The sequence below is a fragment of the Neopsephotus bourkii genome, unplaced genomic scaffold (genome assembly GCF_033783945.1).
Source record: "Neopsephotus bourkii isolate Nb327-2 ecotype Australia unplaced genomic scaffold, CSIRO-AGI_Nbou_v1 NB_1655, whole genome shotgun sequence".
Taxonomy (NCBI): Eukaryota; Metazoa; Chordata; class Aves; order Psittaciformes; family Psittacidae; genus Neopsephotus; species Neopsephotus bourkii.
Genome location: NW_026902129.1, coordinates 6,433,120 through 6,447,867, shown reverse-complemented (window position 1 = coordinate 6,447,867; position 14,748 = coordinate 6,433,120). Strand labels below are relative to the sequence as shown.

General features: G+C 43.0%; 1 protein-coding gene across 1 annotated transcript; it reads right to left on the bottom strand.

Annotated features, from left to right (window-relative positions):
- Positions 1–8,776: 8,776 nt before the first annotated feature.
- CCDC201 (coiled-coil domain containing 201) lies at positions 8,777–10,458 on the bottom strand. Its single transcript, XM_061374869.1, has 2 exons — positions 9,892–10,458; positions 8,777–8,939 (listed from the first exon to the last, which is right to left on the bottom strand). Exons 1-2 carry the CDS (start codon positions 10,438–10,440, stop codon positions 8,853–8,855), a joined length of 636 nt encoding a protein of 211 aa, XP_061230853.1. The 5' UTR covers positions 10,441–10,458; the 3' UTR covers positions 8,777–8,852.
- Positions 10,459–14,748: the final 4,290 nt, after the last annotated feature.

The window sequence follows — 14,748 nt, the reverse complement described above, 5'->3', positions numbered from 1 at the left end:
CAGCCTTCACCACCATCAGCTTTACTTTCTTAATTGATTGCTGTCTTATGCTGATAAAGGCAAATTCCCCAGAGATTTACTCTAAAAGCAATTTAAATGTCATAGGACTTTCAAATACATATTAAAGCATCATATGTGAAGAGTAAGATGTTATTGTTCCATAAAGTAACAGAAGGCTACTGTTTACCTTGATCTCTGAGTCTGTTACATGGGCTAAAAGCCAGGATACATGCAAAACTCCCCTTTCCTCCCTAAACTAATACATGGCTTTCCAGGAACAAGGCTTTCCAAGTGCAGGAGGGAGAAAAGTAGGTAGTACTGATAGAACAAAAATGAGATCCAGTCTCAGACCAGGGGCATCGTAGTCATAGCCAGCTGCACTGCTTAGGGGAAGAGTGTCCATGGGACAACAGCCAACGAGAACTAATGTGATTTGGTTTGTACCTCATGAAATGCAATGGTGGGTATTCTCTTTCACAGTATAGAGGCTGGATTTTTAGAGGAGCTTGTTGCTAACCCCCGAAATGGTGGAGATGCTGATGTTTCAAATTCCCACTCTTTTCTTCGGAGGCTTTTCACTTCCATGAGCTGGCTGTTGGAATGCCACTCTTTCATCTTTTCATCCTTTTAAAAATACTGATAATAATAGGAAGAAGTCATAGGGGCCAAGAACACAGTAAGTGAAGGGGTCCATGCCTGATCTGTCCTGCTACGGGAATAGGGGCTGGGCTGCAGGCAGAGCAGAAGACAGCAGCTTGAAATGCTCTGCAAGAGGGCTGTTACTGACAGCAAAATGATATGCTGTTAGAACAGGAGGGCACCTGTTTCTCTGCACCATTTACAACTGTTTTCCACATTCAGGTTATTCCCTTCTGCACTGGTTCTTACAAAAATAAAACAGTTTGCCCGGCTGCTTTTTGACAGGAAATCTGTCCCTGCCTTTTGTCTTGGGGCATTTTTGGTTTCAGCAACATCATTACTGTTAGTCATTAGTATAATAATATTGCTAGTACTACCAAGAGCACTTTCTTTTTCAGAGCCTCTTCTCTATCCGCAGAGGAGAGAGATAGGACTCTGGGACTTCAGTCAGCTCTAGAGAGTTTGATGCTTGCATAGAGAGCTGAAACCAAGTAAGCTGCTGCTGAGATTCAGGGTTGCCTGAGCTATTAGCATCACCACTGTTGAATTAGTGGCTGACAGTTATCAAGTGTGGAAGCTTTTGATGCTCACTGCAGCCTTCATTTACGTGTATTTACTATTTCAAACTCTTTGCAGGGGATCCACAGTGAAGTATAGGCAAGTTCACACTGTCCAGAGGAACAAAGATGATCAGAGGTGCTGGCCTCTGCTTGGGACCCCTGAACCTTTCAGTGTGAGGGGAGCAGGGCTTGCTTTGTGGGGGAAGAGGTGGGAGAACAGCATGAAGACAAAGTAACGGTGGGACACAACCTTCATTCAGGCAGGTCACGCTGTGTGGCCCTCACTCTTGGGCAAATACACCTTAGCAAGCACTAGAGAAAAGTGAAGCTGCTAACTCTACTTGTCAGCAGTTTTAAGGCTTCTTGAAGGAGTGGACATTTTGCAGCTAGAGACATGGAGGGGTTAATCTAACCTGTTGTTACATCAAAATCACACTGGAGATAAGATAGAATGTCACACAAAGCTTTTCCTGACATACTGTATAATCTCTGGCATCAAACACAGAGATCACACAGAGTTACTACATTAAAACAAAAACATCAATATAATTAATGTATAATGAAACAAAACAAAAAGGCAAGATCAGCTTGTCAGAGCACTTTGTTACAGGTGAAAGAAGAGTGCCTCTCTTTACAGATAGGAATTTGACTGTGTTCAATAAATCACCGTGATTTTGAATATGATCAAGAGTTGGAGCACCTCCCATACGAAGGCAGGCTGAGAACACTGGGGCTGTTCAGCCTGGAGAAGAGAAGCTGTATGGAGACCTCAAAGCAGCTTCCAGTGTCTGAAGGGGGCTACAAGGATTCTGGAGAGGGACAAGAGGCTGCAGGGACTGTAGCGACAGGACAAAGGGTGATGGGTTTAAACTGAAACAGGGGAAGTTCAGGATAGATCTAAGGCAGAAGTTCTTCCCTGTGAGGGTGGTGAGGTGCTGGCACAGGTTGCCCAGGGAAGTGGTAAATGCTCCATCCCTGGCAGTGTTCAAGGCCAGGTTGGACAGAGCCTTGGGTGACATGGTCTAGTGTGAGGTATCCCTGCCCATGGGAGGGGGTTGGAACTGGATGACCTTAAGGTCCTTTCCAAGCCAAACCAGTCTGGGATTCTATGATTTTGCCTTCTGTAGCAAAGCTGCACTGAAAATAATAAACCTTACAGTGACCCACAGCTTGGTGGTGATGGGTCACTTGTGAAAACCAAGACAGACACAGAGATTTTTTAGACATCTCAAGAGCTTTTCTCTCATGAAATCTGATTAACTGAGCTTTGGTATAAATATCAAATAAGACATTAATTTTATTGCTGTTGTCGCTGTTACCATTATCAGCAATTGCTTGACCATGACATGATCAACGTGACAAACATAACAATCACCCTCAACAACACCACCTTCTTTTTAACCTCATTTTCTACATTTTCATATATAGCACTTCCCCCATGCCCCACTCTGATAGTTTTTTCAGTCTCAAAGCTATCTATCCAGTAATAACATGTTCTGCATACATTATATGCAATGTATATTTATATTTACTTGATATACATATATATATACACACACAAAATATATACTTGAACTCAAATTATCTGTTCAAGTCTTATTTACTTTTAAGTCCACTGATTCTGAGAAATGGGAATGGCCAACTGACCTGTTAGGTGTCAGGAGCCTGCTATGGCATTTTTACTTGCCTTATTTGTCTCTTCTCCAAATGCAGTCATCTTGCTCTTCTCATTTTGCTGGTCTTATGCAAGGGCTTTTCTCTGTGTTTTATTTTCTTTAACAATTGTTATCATCACCCAACTGTGGCCAGAAAGCCACGCCTGGTGCTGCATATACTACCTAAGGTCAGGATACACTATTGATTTGTATGCTTGCATCACAGCCTTTGTAATATCATTTCTAATCCTACAGTCTCCGTGTACTTTTTCTCAGCTAGCCAGGGGCACTCAAGGTGCCATACAGCACTTCTTCCTCCTCCATCCCAATTCCACCCCTTCTTTCTTCCCTCTAGCACGGTTACAATTAGAACATGTATCTACATTAGCATATGTGTTGCAATTAAAAGGGGTTTATTACAATTGTAAGCATTCTGTCTAATTGTAATGGTTTCCCCTCCCATGTTGGCAAAGTTTGCTCCTGTTGTTGAGCTATGGTTTGTTCAGGTTTTGGGTTTTTGTATGTAGGGTCCTTTTCTTCTTGGAGAGGAGCAGCAAGTGTTAAAGCACCCATCTTCTTTGTATGAATACTCTAACGTAGCGCCAATTTGATTTAATTGCATGATGCATGATGCAATAAATTGCTTGGTGCTCCCTTGGCTGAGAAGTATACTTTGAAACCAATTTTACCCATTAGGCATCTTGTAAGTGCCTTTCTGGGTCCAGTTCCTCTCCCAGTAAATTTGTTGCTGCCCATACTTTCTTTCCTGTATGTGAATTCACATCACCTTTCCACACTAGAAAGTTGGATTATTCCATTTCTAGGAAGAGAACTTTTGTTTTCCTATCCTAGAATATGAGATATTTCTTGGGGGGGGCCCCCCCCCCCCCCCTTCCCATTGCTGGCATCTCCTCTTTAGGAGGAGATGTAAGATTCAGGAAGCTGTGCTAGCAGAAGATGGTCACTACAGGGGGCAAAACTTCAATGACATGAAGAGCTGAAAGCAGAGCTAGGAAAGGCCAAAAGGATGAAATGGAGGATAACAAAAGGATCAAAATGGCAGCAACACTAAGAAGTAGAAAATATATGCTTGCTTTCCTTTTTCGTTTCCTAGGTGTAATAAAGGATGTTTTCCTCCTTCTTTCCATTTTTTCAGTAAAGATGAATTAAAGAGAAATAACCTCACAAAACCCCCCAAAAATTAAATACTACAGAAGCAAGACAGGTAGCCACTGACCTATGGTGAAAGTTCAATCTTCTTTTTTAATGAATACTTAAGTAAAGTAAGACTTAAAAGCCCTGACTCCACAGTAAGTCTAGAGATGGTGATTACTGCCTTGTGAGCTAGGATGCTTGGTTTCAAGGCCCTGTCCCAGATGAGAAGGGGATTTGTGATGCGGTCTCTCACTTCCAAGACTTTTATCCTATAGGCTACCAAAACTAAAGGCAGAACACCTAAAGGCTACTGAAACACCTCCAGGACACCTGATGGTGTCTGCTGAACATCTCCTGCACACAATCCCGCTTCAGGGTGGAGGAGCGGGACTGGTGCAGAGTACTGTGAGACCATATGCATGGGCAGACCCAGGAGGCTGGCAACCAGGATCTACAGCCAAGATATGTGGAGCTTGCATGCCCCTTGGGTCTGATTGCACTATCAAGCCAAGATTCATTTTACAGCATCTTTAGGTACCTGCCTAGCAGTGCAAGGACTGAGCAGATTGAATTGTTTGTTGGGTTTTTGGGTGGGAGGCTACATCTGAGGTGGTGTCCTAAGATCAATGCCTAGATCAAGTTTTTTAAATGTTAGTCAATAGCTTTAATTTATCCAACTTTTCTAGGTGCTAACAGGCTCAGTCAAGCCATTGTATGTCTGTTCATCTATTGCTAATAAGTCAGAAGTGCTGACGAATAACCTATCTTAATAGGTGTTGTGAACTACAATAGCAGATGGAGCTAAGGGAGACTTCTGCACTTGTCTGTCTTATAGAACAAAACACACTGGAGTACAGGTCAGTGACATGCTGTGTGATTTATTACTAGGGGTTCTGTCCGTAGCAGGAATGTAACTGTCTTGTGATTTTGAACAAAAATAATAAATCTGGTTTTATTTAAGAGTTTTCCACTTCTAGTCTGCCCTAAAATCATTCAGCTGTGGTCAGCAAAGAAGTAACTTCATTACCAGTTCTGTTACTTAAATCTGAAATATGTTAAATATGTGTGCTAAACATTTTTCTCTTCAATCTGGCATCCTACAGAAACACTGCAGCTGGGCAGAGCACTCCCAGCTCTGTCAACAGCAGTGTTACCATTGCTTCAGTGGGAACAAGGCCGAGCTCATAAATCCAGGGTGAAGACATCACTGTCTCTTCCCTGTGTTCTTGGTAGTGTTTTTGCTCCTCTCCATCCAACACCATGCTTAGTCACCATCAGCAGGTAGATTGTGTAATATCCGTTCAGAGACAAGTGTACTGAAAACAGTTCCCTGGGTCAAGGTCATAGCTTAGCTCCTAAAGGAAAAACACTGCCGTAAAGGAGCACTCTCAGTACTTATAAACATGCTCAGGGTTGCATTTCAAAGCCAGGACAAGAACAAGGCTCAAGAACCTATTGCAACTCTGATCCACATTCATCCAAGCAGAAAAAGGGCTTTTTATTTTACAAAAAACAATACCTTGGGGGGTTACCTTCTCAAAACCTGGCATCTGACCTTATCTTTTCTAGCCTCAGCCCCTATAATCCATATTTAAGGTCACTACCAATTAGAGAAGCCTGGGTTTTGCAGGTGTTGGACTCTACAGCTCTCTTTAACAGCTCTTGTTAGTTTGGGGTTGGGTTTTTTTTTTCACCATGGTGATATTGCAATATAAATATGCATAAAGGAACTTTGCACATGAAGAGAGTTGCACCAAACATTTATTTGCCATTGTTGCCACTAGAGGACGATGGCCATTAAGAACACTGACACCGTGTACTACCAATGCCTCTCTCAAAGCCTATTCTTTACAAAGTATATGTGTAGCTATAACAGAAAACTGTCTCATTAAAGTCTAGTAGACTTAGGAGTCTACTGGAGAAGCAAACGCAAGTGCAAACCCTGTAAATAAAAGAAATATTAAGGCTTCTGTTTTGTTTCATTGTTTTCCACTTTGTCCCTATGGATATACTTGACACGTGAAGTTCAGTAATAGAAGCGTTTGTTTTGTGTGTGTAGTTTGACACGTGTAGTTTCACATTCCCTAACATCCTGGCTTTTAAAAATTTGAGAGAAACCTTTCTTGGGGAGCATCGTTCACTAAGGGTAGCACGTAGCTTGGTACTACATAGGTCTGATTGAAGGCCCTTGGTATTCTAACCGGCAACTAACTACAATTAACAAAAATACTGTTGATGTAGAGTATCAAATATTTCAGAGAGCTCCTGAAGTATCAATTAATTCTATTCATATTTTCTCAAGAAAGCCTATGAAAGCAACATCGTGACTCTTGCAAATTCCCAAGGACCTAAATTACTGCTACAGAAATGCTATAGAGTCTTTAGTATTTCTTTTTAACATTCCAGAAAAAGGAAATAGAAGTGGTCTCCAAAATCCTTAAAGCCTTAGGTTTCTTACATCTGTCTAATACAGCTTCAGGACTTGTAAAGACAAAGTCAATTCTGTGTTACCACTCCAGGCAATCTCTTCCCCTACACGAAGGAACGTCATTGGGATTTTACTAGTACCAACTAGCCCCATGAACTTGGCAGGGCAGCAGCCCTGATCCACACAAAACTTTCCCAGCATTACTGTGTTCTGAATCTTAGAGAGTTTTGTGTTGCACTTGGCACAAACCCGAAGACTTCTTAGATGTTAAGCTGCCATATTCCCAGATTCTTCTTGCATTTGGTGTAGCCGCAAGCAGCACCTTTCCCAGCAACTACACCCCTGGCCTGCCGAGGCCTGGAACTTGGTCCAATTGGCCTTTATTGACCTTTCCACTTGGCTCAGAATCATGGAAGGATTGAACTTAAGTAGACAAAGGCACTTAGGGGTATGAGCTGAGTCCAAGTTTTGGCAGAAGACTGGCATCGGGTATTGGAGGGTATCTGATCAAATGGACAAGGAATCCAGCAGTGAAGAGCAGGCATGGAAGACAGAAGACCTGTGTCTTATAAGGAAGGAAGCTATTAGAGACCAGAAGAGAGAAGACTTTAGAGATATTTGAAGACCAAAGAACTGGATGGGTTTAGGCAGGAGCCAGGGGTGACTTCAAGGGGTGGCTGGGAGAGAGAAAAGCAGAAGCAGTATCAAGACTTTCTGAGACCAGTATGGAGAAGCCTGAAGAAGGGACAAGTGGAACTGGCTAACTGGGAAGATACAAATAAATAAGGGAAGAACTGGGTCATTCAGATTAAGCATTGGGTCATGTGCACAGACTAATCTGTGCTTGTCCCAGGGGTAGAGGAGAGTTTTACGCTAACCTTGCACTTGCCTGATCTTAGTTCAGCCCCTGGCACAAATCATAGATGCTGATGAAATGCCTGCAAGCTCAAGGGGAATAGCAGCACATCTGCAACTATGCCTATTTTATCTCAAAGACAGCTTGGGATCTACATCAGCCAGGAGCTCCCTGGTTGCCAGAGGAACCTGTGGAGGCCAGACAAGCAGCCTGGGTAACACACACACAAACAAATACCAGAACATTAACTAAACATCAAATGAAGCAAGCATGCCTTGGTCGCTGACCTGAGGGGCAACATGGCCCCACTGCCCAGCAACCACAAAAAGCCAGGTTCTGAGGATAAGGCTGTTCCGAGCAACGCCAAAGAATTTCACTTCAGGAATCGTTAGGAAAAACATCCTAATTCCTTTTAAATCCTGAGAGAGGTTGTAAAATCAGAACTGCACTCTTACCTTTTTGAGCAAAACACAGCTGCTATTGGTTAGCCTGTCTCAGTGTTGGCTTGGACCATGCTTCTGCTTCCCTGCCATCTTGGACACGAGATATTACAAGTATCAGTGAGTAGGAAGGAAATGCAAAATCTTCCCTTACCTCCATGTTTAATTTCCAAGGACTTGTCTCCTTTGGGATAATTAGACAGTACCAGGGACAAGCTGCAAACCAGTATAGCCAGGAAAACACATGTGCTAGAGCCACACAAGTGCAGGGAGAGGTGTGTGCACATGGTAAAACTGTTCTGGATCCCTTTAGCTGACACCCCATAGGTCACTTACAACTGTTAAGCTGCCTAAATATCAAGTGTCAGTCAGCAGGAGGAACTGACTGTCATGCTTCTTGCATCACTTATACCGGTGCTTCAGACAGAGCTGCTGTGAGCCAAGCTGCCATGTTGCCAATACAGTTGTCAAGACATGTTTCTTTCAAATCAAAACAGAAAACATACCCCCCCTCAAAGCACACAGCTCAATATTAAAGATCTCCAACACAACAGTGAGGTGCATTTACAGTCCTGGGCCGGGGCAAGCTCATATTGAGCCAAGACTTCAAAACAAACTGTCATTAATTAGTAATCTCTAGAGGGTGGCCTCCCTCCTTAGTGCCTCTCACTATTTCCTCATCTCCTCAGCTAGCAGCAAAAACAGTCCCAATTGCATCAGCTTTGATTACTCTTTAGGAGATTCTCCTTTGGCTAACCAGGTTTACACTCTATGGGGCCACTAGGACTTTGTCACTTAAGGAACATCAGCAACCCTAAAAAAATTGGAACATGACACAGACCAGCATGGCCAGGAAGAATGATTCTTACACAAAGTTCTCCCTCCCTTCTTTGTTCCGGGCCTTTAGCCATTATAAGTTAACATTGATTCTGTGGAGGTGCTTAATTTGTACCTGACCTAGAGTCAAGAGGCAAAAAGAAAACAGTCAGCAAAACCCAACCAACCAACCACATTTTGAAAAGAAAGAAATAAGTCTAACAGGTACTTTAGTCAGGTGTGTGATTTATTGGAACCAGCTGTTCCCAGTAGCTGGATGTGGTAGCACCAATGCCAGTTCAATCAAGCTTCTTCAATTGTCAGTTCATGTTCAGTTGCTTCCTCGATATTTTTAAGTTGACGGAGCAGCCATTCTCTTTCTTTCTTTTTCTGTTACAGAAAAGAAAATATTTAGTCAACCTCATTCAGTCAGATGTCACTGACTTTGAAAAAACAAACACAAAACATACACAAAAGCATTATGAACCCAGCTGGATTTTGGCTGAAGTTTTCCTTTTGTTTTAAGCTAAGAAGCCTTTGCTGTCAGAGCAGGCAAGTTTTCCCGAGTTTCCAACACACCCATGAACAACACAGTACAGGGGAAAAGCCAAGCCAGAACAGAATCTCATGGCTTCACTGATGTGACAGCATTCAGTATCTAACCCTGCTGCCTCCCTGTCCTTTCTATGGGCTCTCCACAGGGCCCTTGCCAATAATGAAAGTTCCAGGAAATTGAGTTCTTGTGCTCTATGAAACAGAAAAATAAAGACCTGCATAAGGTCTATTAATCTAGGCTTTCACCAGGAAACACTTCACTAATCAAAGAACTGCCAACAAAACCCCATTTGCAAGAACTGGCATTCTTTTTAATAAAGCACTATTATTTGGATTAAGCAAGGAAAGAAGTAGATCATTTGTTTCTCCAATTTTAGTTAACTTGCCAATATTAAGAAACTTGAGAATTCGAACCACCGATTTCTTCCCTTTCTTAAGGATCTTTTACAGGAAAAAAAGATTAATGTATTAAAATGTATCAATGTATTAAAATGTTTCGATGTATTCAAATGTATTTAAAATGTACTTTTGTACTAGTGTACACAACTAGTCATGCAGTCTCACAAGCTGAAGCAAGTACAAGTCTGGAAGACTGCATCCCATCTAGCCTGCGATTTAGGAATGATACCACAGAGTCTAGCAGGTAGTACGTGAGTAACTCACTGGTAAGTTGTGGAGATGTTCTGTAACTAGAATATGCCCTCATGACTAGAAGGATTTGTATACAGTTAGCAACGGTAAAAAACTGTACAGCTTAGTTATTCCATAACAAAGGGAAAGCCATTACCACAAGAGCTTTATCAACCTTCTTCTTTCTTTTCTTTCCTATTGGGAGATCTTTTATCCCTGGTATTCCAGTAAGAAGCCATGAAGGTTCACTCTCAGGAATTGCTGCAGCCTCCTCAGATGCTTTGGTGGAAGCCTGAGTTTCGGAGCTTGGCACGGCCTTGTCATTTGGCTCTTCATCTGATTCACCAGAGGCCAACACTGTGGAAAGCCTCTTCCTAGAAAACACAACCCGGGAGCGTTGGCTTATCTCTTCCTTTGGTTCTTGTGAGTCAAACACTGTTGAAAGCCTTTTTGGGGACATATGAGGGATATGCACTTCAATACGTGCCATTGATACTTGAGCTAATGAGCTACTTAGATTTGTTTTTGGCACTGGAGATTCATAAATCCTCTTGCTGGAATTTTGGTCGTCAATTGACTGATCTGTCAGTTCCATAAGAGATGACATTGATCCTGAAGGCATTGAATCCACTGGAGTGCTGTGTTTCACCAATCTCTTTCTCAGAGATCTTTTAGTGTTCAGAATAGAATCTTCTTCCTCCGACATCTTGAAATCAGGTTCATTGCCTTAAGAAAATCAGAAATTCATTGCTCACACAGAAAGAGATATCATGTGAGGGTGTTCAGCTGCCACAAAACCAAATCCAAGGTGTTCCTATTTTCCCATTATCTTTACATGGCATTTATCCCCTGCATAGGTCAGTGTTTCTCAGGAGTTTGGAAGAGCCATACTGAAAACAGAACACTGGAAGACAGCTTGACACATTGACAGCATTCACTTCTGTCCCAGCCCTCTGCATGTGGAGCTCCACATATGCTAGAATTTTCTTAAGATACCACCTGAACTGCAACATAGAATCCCAAACTGGTTTGGGCTGGAAAGGACCTTAAGCTCATCCAGTTCCAAATCCCTGCCATGGGCAGGGACACCTCACACTAGATGTCACCCAAGGCTCTGTCCAACCTGGCCTTGAACACTGCCAGGGATGGAGCAGTCACCACTTCCCTGGGCAACCTGTGCCAGCACCTCAGCACCTCACAGGTAATAACTTCCTTAGATCTAACCTGAACTTCCCCTGTTTCAGTTTGAACCCATCACCCCATAGCATATATGTTAGGTGCTCTAGAGAACCCATCACACCATAGCAATATGTTAGGTGCTCTAGAGAGACATGAGGAGAAGTTCTGGATGCAAGCAAGCATCTCAACTGCCATTTTGTTTCTCTTAATTTGTTAAGAAGGAGCTCACAAGCCTCTCATTCCCTCTTCTTGTCATTTGGCTTAGTCATGCTGATCCTAAATTTCAGTCCTAAAGCAATTGTGTTATATGCAGGTCTGTTTTCAAGTGAATTTACAACAACGGCAAGGTTGGTTTTGTTAGTAGCATTTCCCCCTACCCATTTACCAACATCCAGCAACAAGGAACTCGACTTCATAGACATGGAGAAGCCCAAGAGAAATGTATTTAGTATAAGGTACACTTAAGATAACTATCTAAATTAGACAAGCAGTTAAGTACTTCTAGTAACTGCTGAATTCTGTTTTCATGCAGCAGTTCAGATATTTCATGCAGGTTGACCACATGAAGCTCATCAACCAGGCAGTGTGTTTTAAGTGCCCATATTCTAAGCCCCATAGATCAAAGCCCTTGGGATGGGGAATGGGACAACAGGACAACAATGAAGGAGGTACAAAAGAATGTGTGCTGAAGCCAAAAGCATCAGTTCTCTATTCCTCTAATCAATGTCAATGCTTTGCACCTGTGTAGAGCCTGAGTTTAGCAGAGTTTCACAGCCACTCTTTGCTTCTAAGGAACAAGAGCCAAGAGGCAGAGCATTGACTCTTCTGTACAGGAAAAGTCTTTTGTGGTTTTTTTTTCCTGGGGGTGAAGGGATGAAATTATCACACCATTATCACTTGTACTTGGATACACATTTCTACCCTCACTCTTTAGCAATGCTAGCTTGTGTGACACATTATAAGCAGCCTACACAAGCTGCCTTTTCCTTTCCTGGTCAGCCAGATTGACTTCCTTTAGTCTTTATCGTAGAAACTTACTGGCAAACAGCCTGCACAACTGAATTTAGAAAGGGAATAAGGAGTTTGCAACCACCGCCCTCCAAGCCCATTCTCAGCTGTACATTCTAATGCCATCCCCTTACTCATTAAAGTTTAGGGGGTCAATTAAAACCTATTTTACTATTTAAAGTTAGTTCTTAAAGAATGCTTTCAGCCAAGACTGAGGATAACAAAAGAGGTTGGCTTTTTTTTCCTTTCACATTTCTCTGTGCTTTAGAGATACATTTCTATACAAGCAATAAAATTGCTCTAATCTGTTGTTTTAATAAAGCCATTTTAGATAAAGGAGGGAAGAAGTCTAAAAAACACAAGAGAAAGATAGATTGCTAAACAATGCCAGAATCTACTCTGGAGAATGCATCTTGCAGTAACTTCATAAAGTTCCAAAAGAAAACAAGCTTACCAGATCTACCAGGGTCTGATAGCTTCCTCCACAACTCAGGTTATTTAGTTTAAGCTGCTGCTTCACCTCTTATAGCCCTGTGAGCCTCCCATCATCCTTTTCTGCAGAGACTTCTAAATCACACATGTAGCCTCTTTTTAGGATTTTCAGCTGCTAATTGAATAAATCACTAAATAGAAACACATGATGAAGTTATCATAGGAGAAAAATGGGTTGGTCCACTTATTTATGTGCTATGTTTATTGCTGTTTATTCTCTGCTGCTTGCTGCCCACTGTCAATAACAAAAATACATCAAGTGGTTAATTGGCCTCACATGGCTGCTAAAGGCAGGTTGAGGATCTGTCGGAAGAGAGTTGTATGTTGAGGGATGGATGGATGTTGATGGAGTATATCTTTTGCCATCCTGATTTTGTTTTCTCACTGCTTCTCCTACCCCCAAAAATAAATGAGAAAACAAATACTAAATCTGCCCTGAAAAAACTCTTCTGTTGAAGAGGAGAGAGAATAAACTGAAGGGTATTTTACTGCAGTCCGAATTTGATGGTGTTTGCTGCTAACAGCTGTGGAAATGGAAGCAGTTTATTTTGAAGCAAGCGGTTTCAAAATACCAGCTCTTAGATGGGAACTGCACTGGTCTGAAATGGCATGGTTCAGGTGGAGGAATGTAGCTTTTGCCAGCAGAGGAAAAGCAGCTGGACTGCACCAGGCTAGCTGAATTGTAAGCCAGCTCTGTGGTGGATGGCAGTGCATGGCTGCTATCGCACTACTCATTGAGGGAGCGTGTGCACAAATACTGGGGTAGCCCCTTTGGACAAAGCATGACCTGTGGACCTCTATTCAAAATCTAAGCTGATCTGATCAGACAGACCTAATGTCAGGGCTTTATGCGGGTGACCTGAGGTTGTAGAGTGCCTCTAGCACAGACAGAGGGGTGAAGGGCTGATCTCGCCGGGATTTGAACCTGTGGTTCCAGGGAGTCTGAGCATTTCAAACCTAATCATAAACCACCCTCTATTGCTGCATTAATAATTGCAGTATGAATAGAGAATTGGAGCTACCAGTTTAATATTTAGGAATAACAGTCTGGCAGTATATGGGGAAAGTTGCTAGGTTTAAATTATGTGCCCCTAAGGAACTGAAAGAGAGCTTGAGAAATGGAGGCACTTTACAATCACATGGATTGCACGAGTAAACATCTTGGAAATAAATAGTCTGTCCAGGATAAGCTATTTATTTCCTGAACTCCCAGGGGAGGTTCCGACAGGAATATTTCGAGAACTCAACAAAAACTATTTTGAGATATATGTGGCTGGGCAAGAAAAAAAAAAGAAGAGACAAAATTCTCAGTGCTTTATAAACACAGAAGAGGGTAGACCAGCCCTCACCTCGTTTTGAATGTGAGTAGTTAATTTTCAAACTAGTGGCCTTGTGGCGTGGTGAGCAAACCCACCAGGTCAGCCATACTGTACCTTGCAGGGCTTGGCAAGCCAGCTCTGTATATAGCACAGAGCAGAGTGATGTCTTGACTGAGTGTCGCAATGTTTGCACTGTCCTGCTGTGTCAGTGGGACTTAATACAGTCTCTCGCCGTGGGGCAGTGATGCAAACAGCGCTGCACAGCATGGACCTGTGTGAGACCCACCTGTGTAATGGGTCTGAATGAAACTGACATCATCTCATAGAATCACAGAATCCAACAGGTTGGAAAAGCCCTTTAAGCTCATCCAGTCCAACTGTTCCCCAGCACTGCCAAGGCCACCACTAACCCATGGCACTGAAGGCCTCATCTACACAGTGTGTGAACACTTCCAGGACCGTGATCCAATACTTGACCACTCTCTCAAGGAGAATAATCTCCATCTAAACCCCCCCGGTGCAGCTTGAGGCCATTTCCTCTTGTCCTGTCCCTTGTTCCTTGTGATCAGTGACCAGGCACCTCCTGGCTCTATTCTCCATAGGATTCAAGGTGCAGCCTCACCAGTGCGAGGACAATCACTGATGCCATGCTGATGCCATGCTGATACAGGCCAGGATGCCAGTGGCTTCTTGACTGCCTGGGCACAAGCTGCTCATGTTCAGCTCTGCCAACCAGCACTCCCAGGTCGTTTTCCATGAGCAGCTTTCCAGCCACTCTTCCCCAGGAGCGGTGCAGGGGGTCGCTGTGACCCAAATGCAGGACCTTGCACTTTGACTCGTCCGGATCCCTCTGCGGAACATTCCTGTCTTTCAGCTGATCAACACTCCCAGCCAACTTGCTGTCACCGGACCTCTTCAAGAACTCCTGGTCTTGGCGTCCACCTTGGGCTTTGCTTCCTCGCCATGCTTGCCCTCACTTCCTAGTGTATCCTTTTTGTAGCACCTCATAGTCCACC

What these genes read in the sequence shown, in the direction of transcription:
- CCDC201 (XM_061374869.1), bottom strand. Translation starts at nt 10,440, where the DNA reads ATGTCGGAGGAAGAAGATTCTATTCTGAACACTAAAAGATCTCTGAGA. An exon ending in AGGTTGATAAAGCTCTTGTG is followed by an intron (nt 8,940 to 9,891) that starts GTAATGGCTTTC and finishes TTTCTGTAACAG; the next exon opens with AAAAAGAAAGAAAGAGAATG.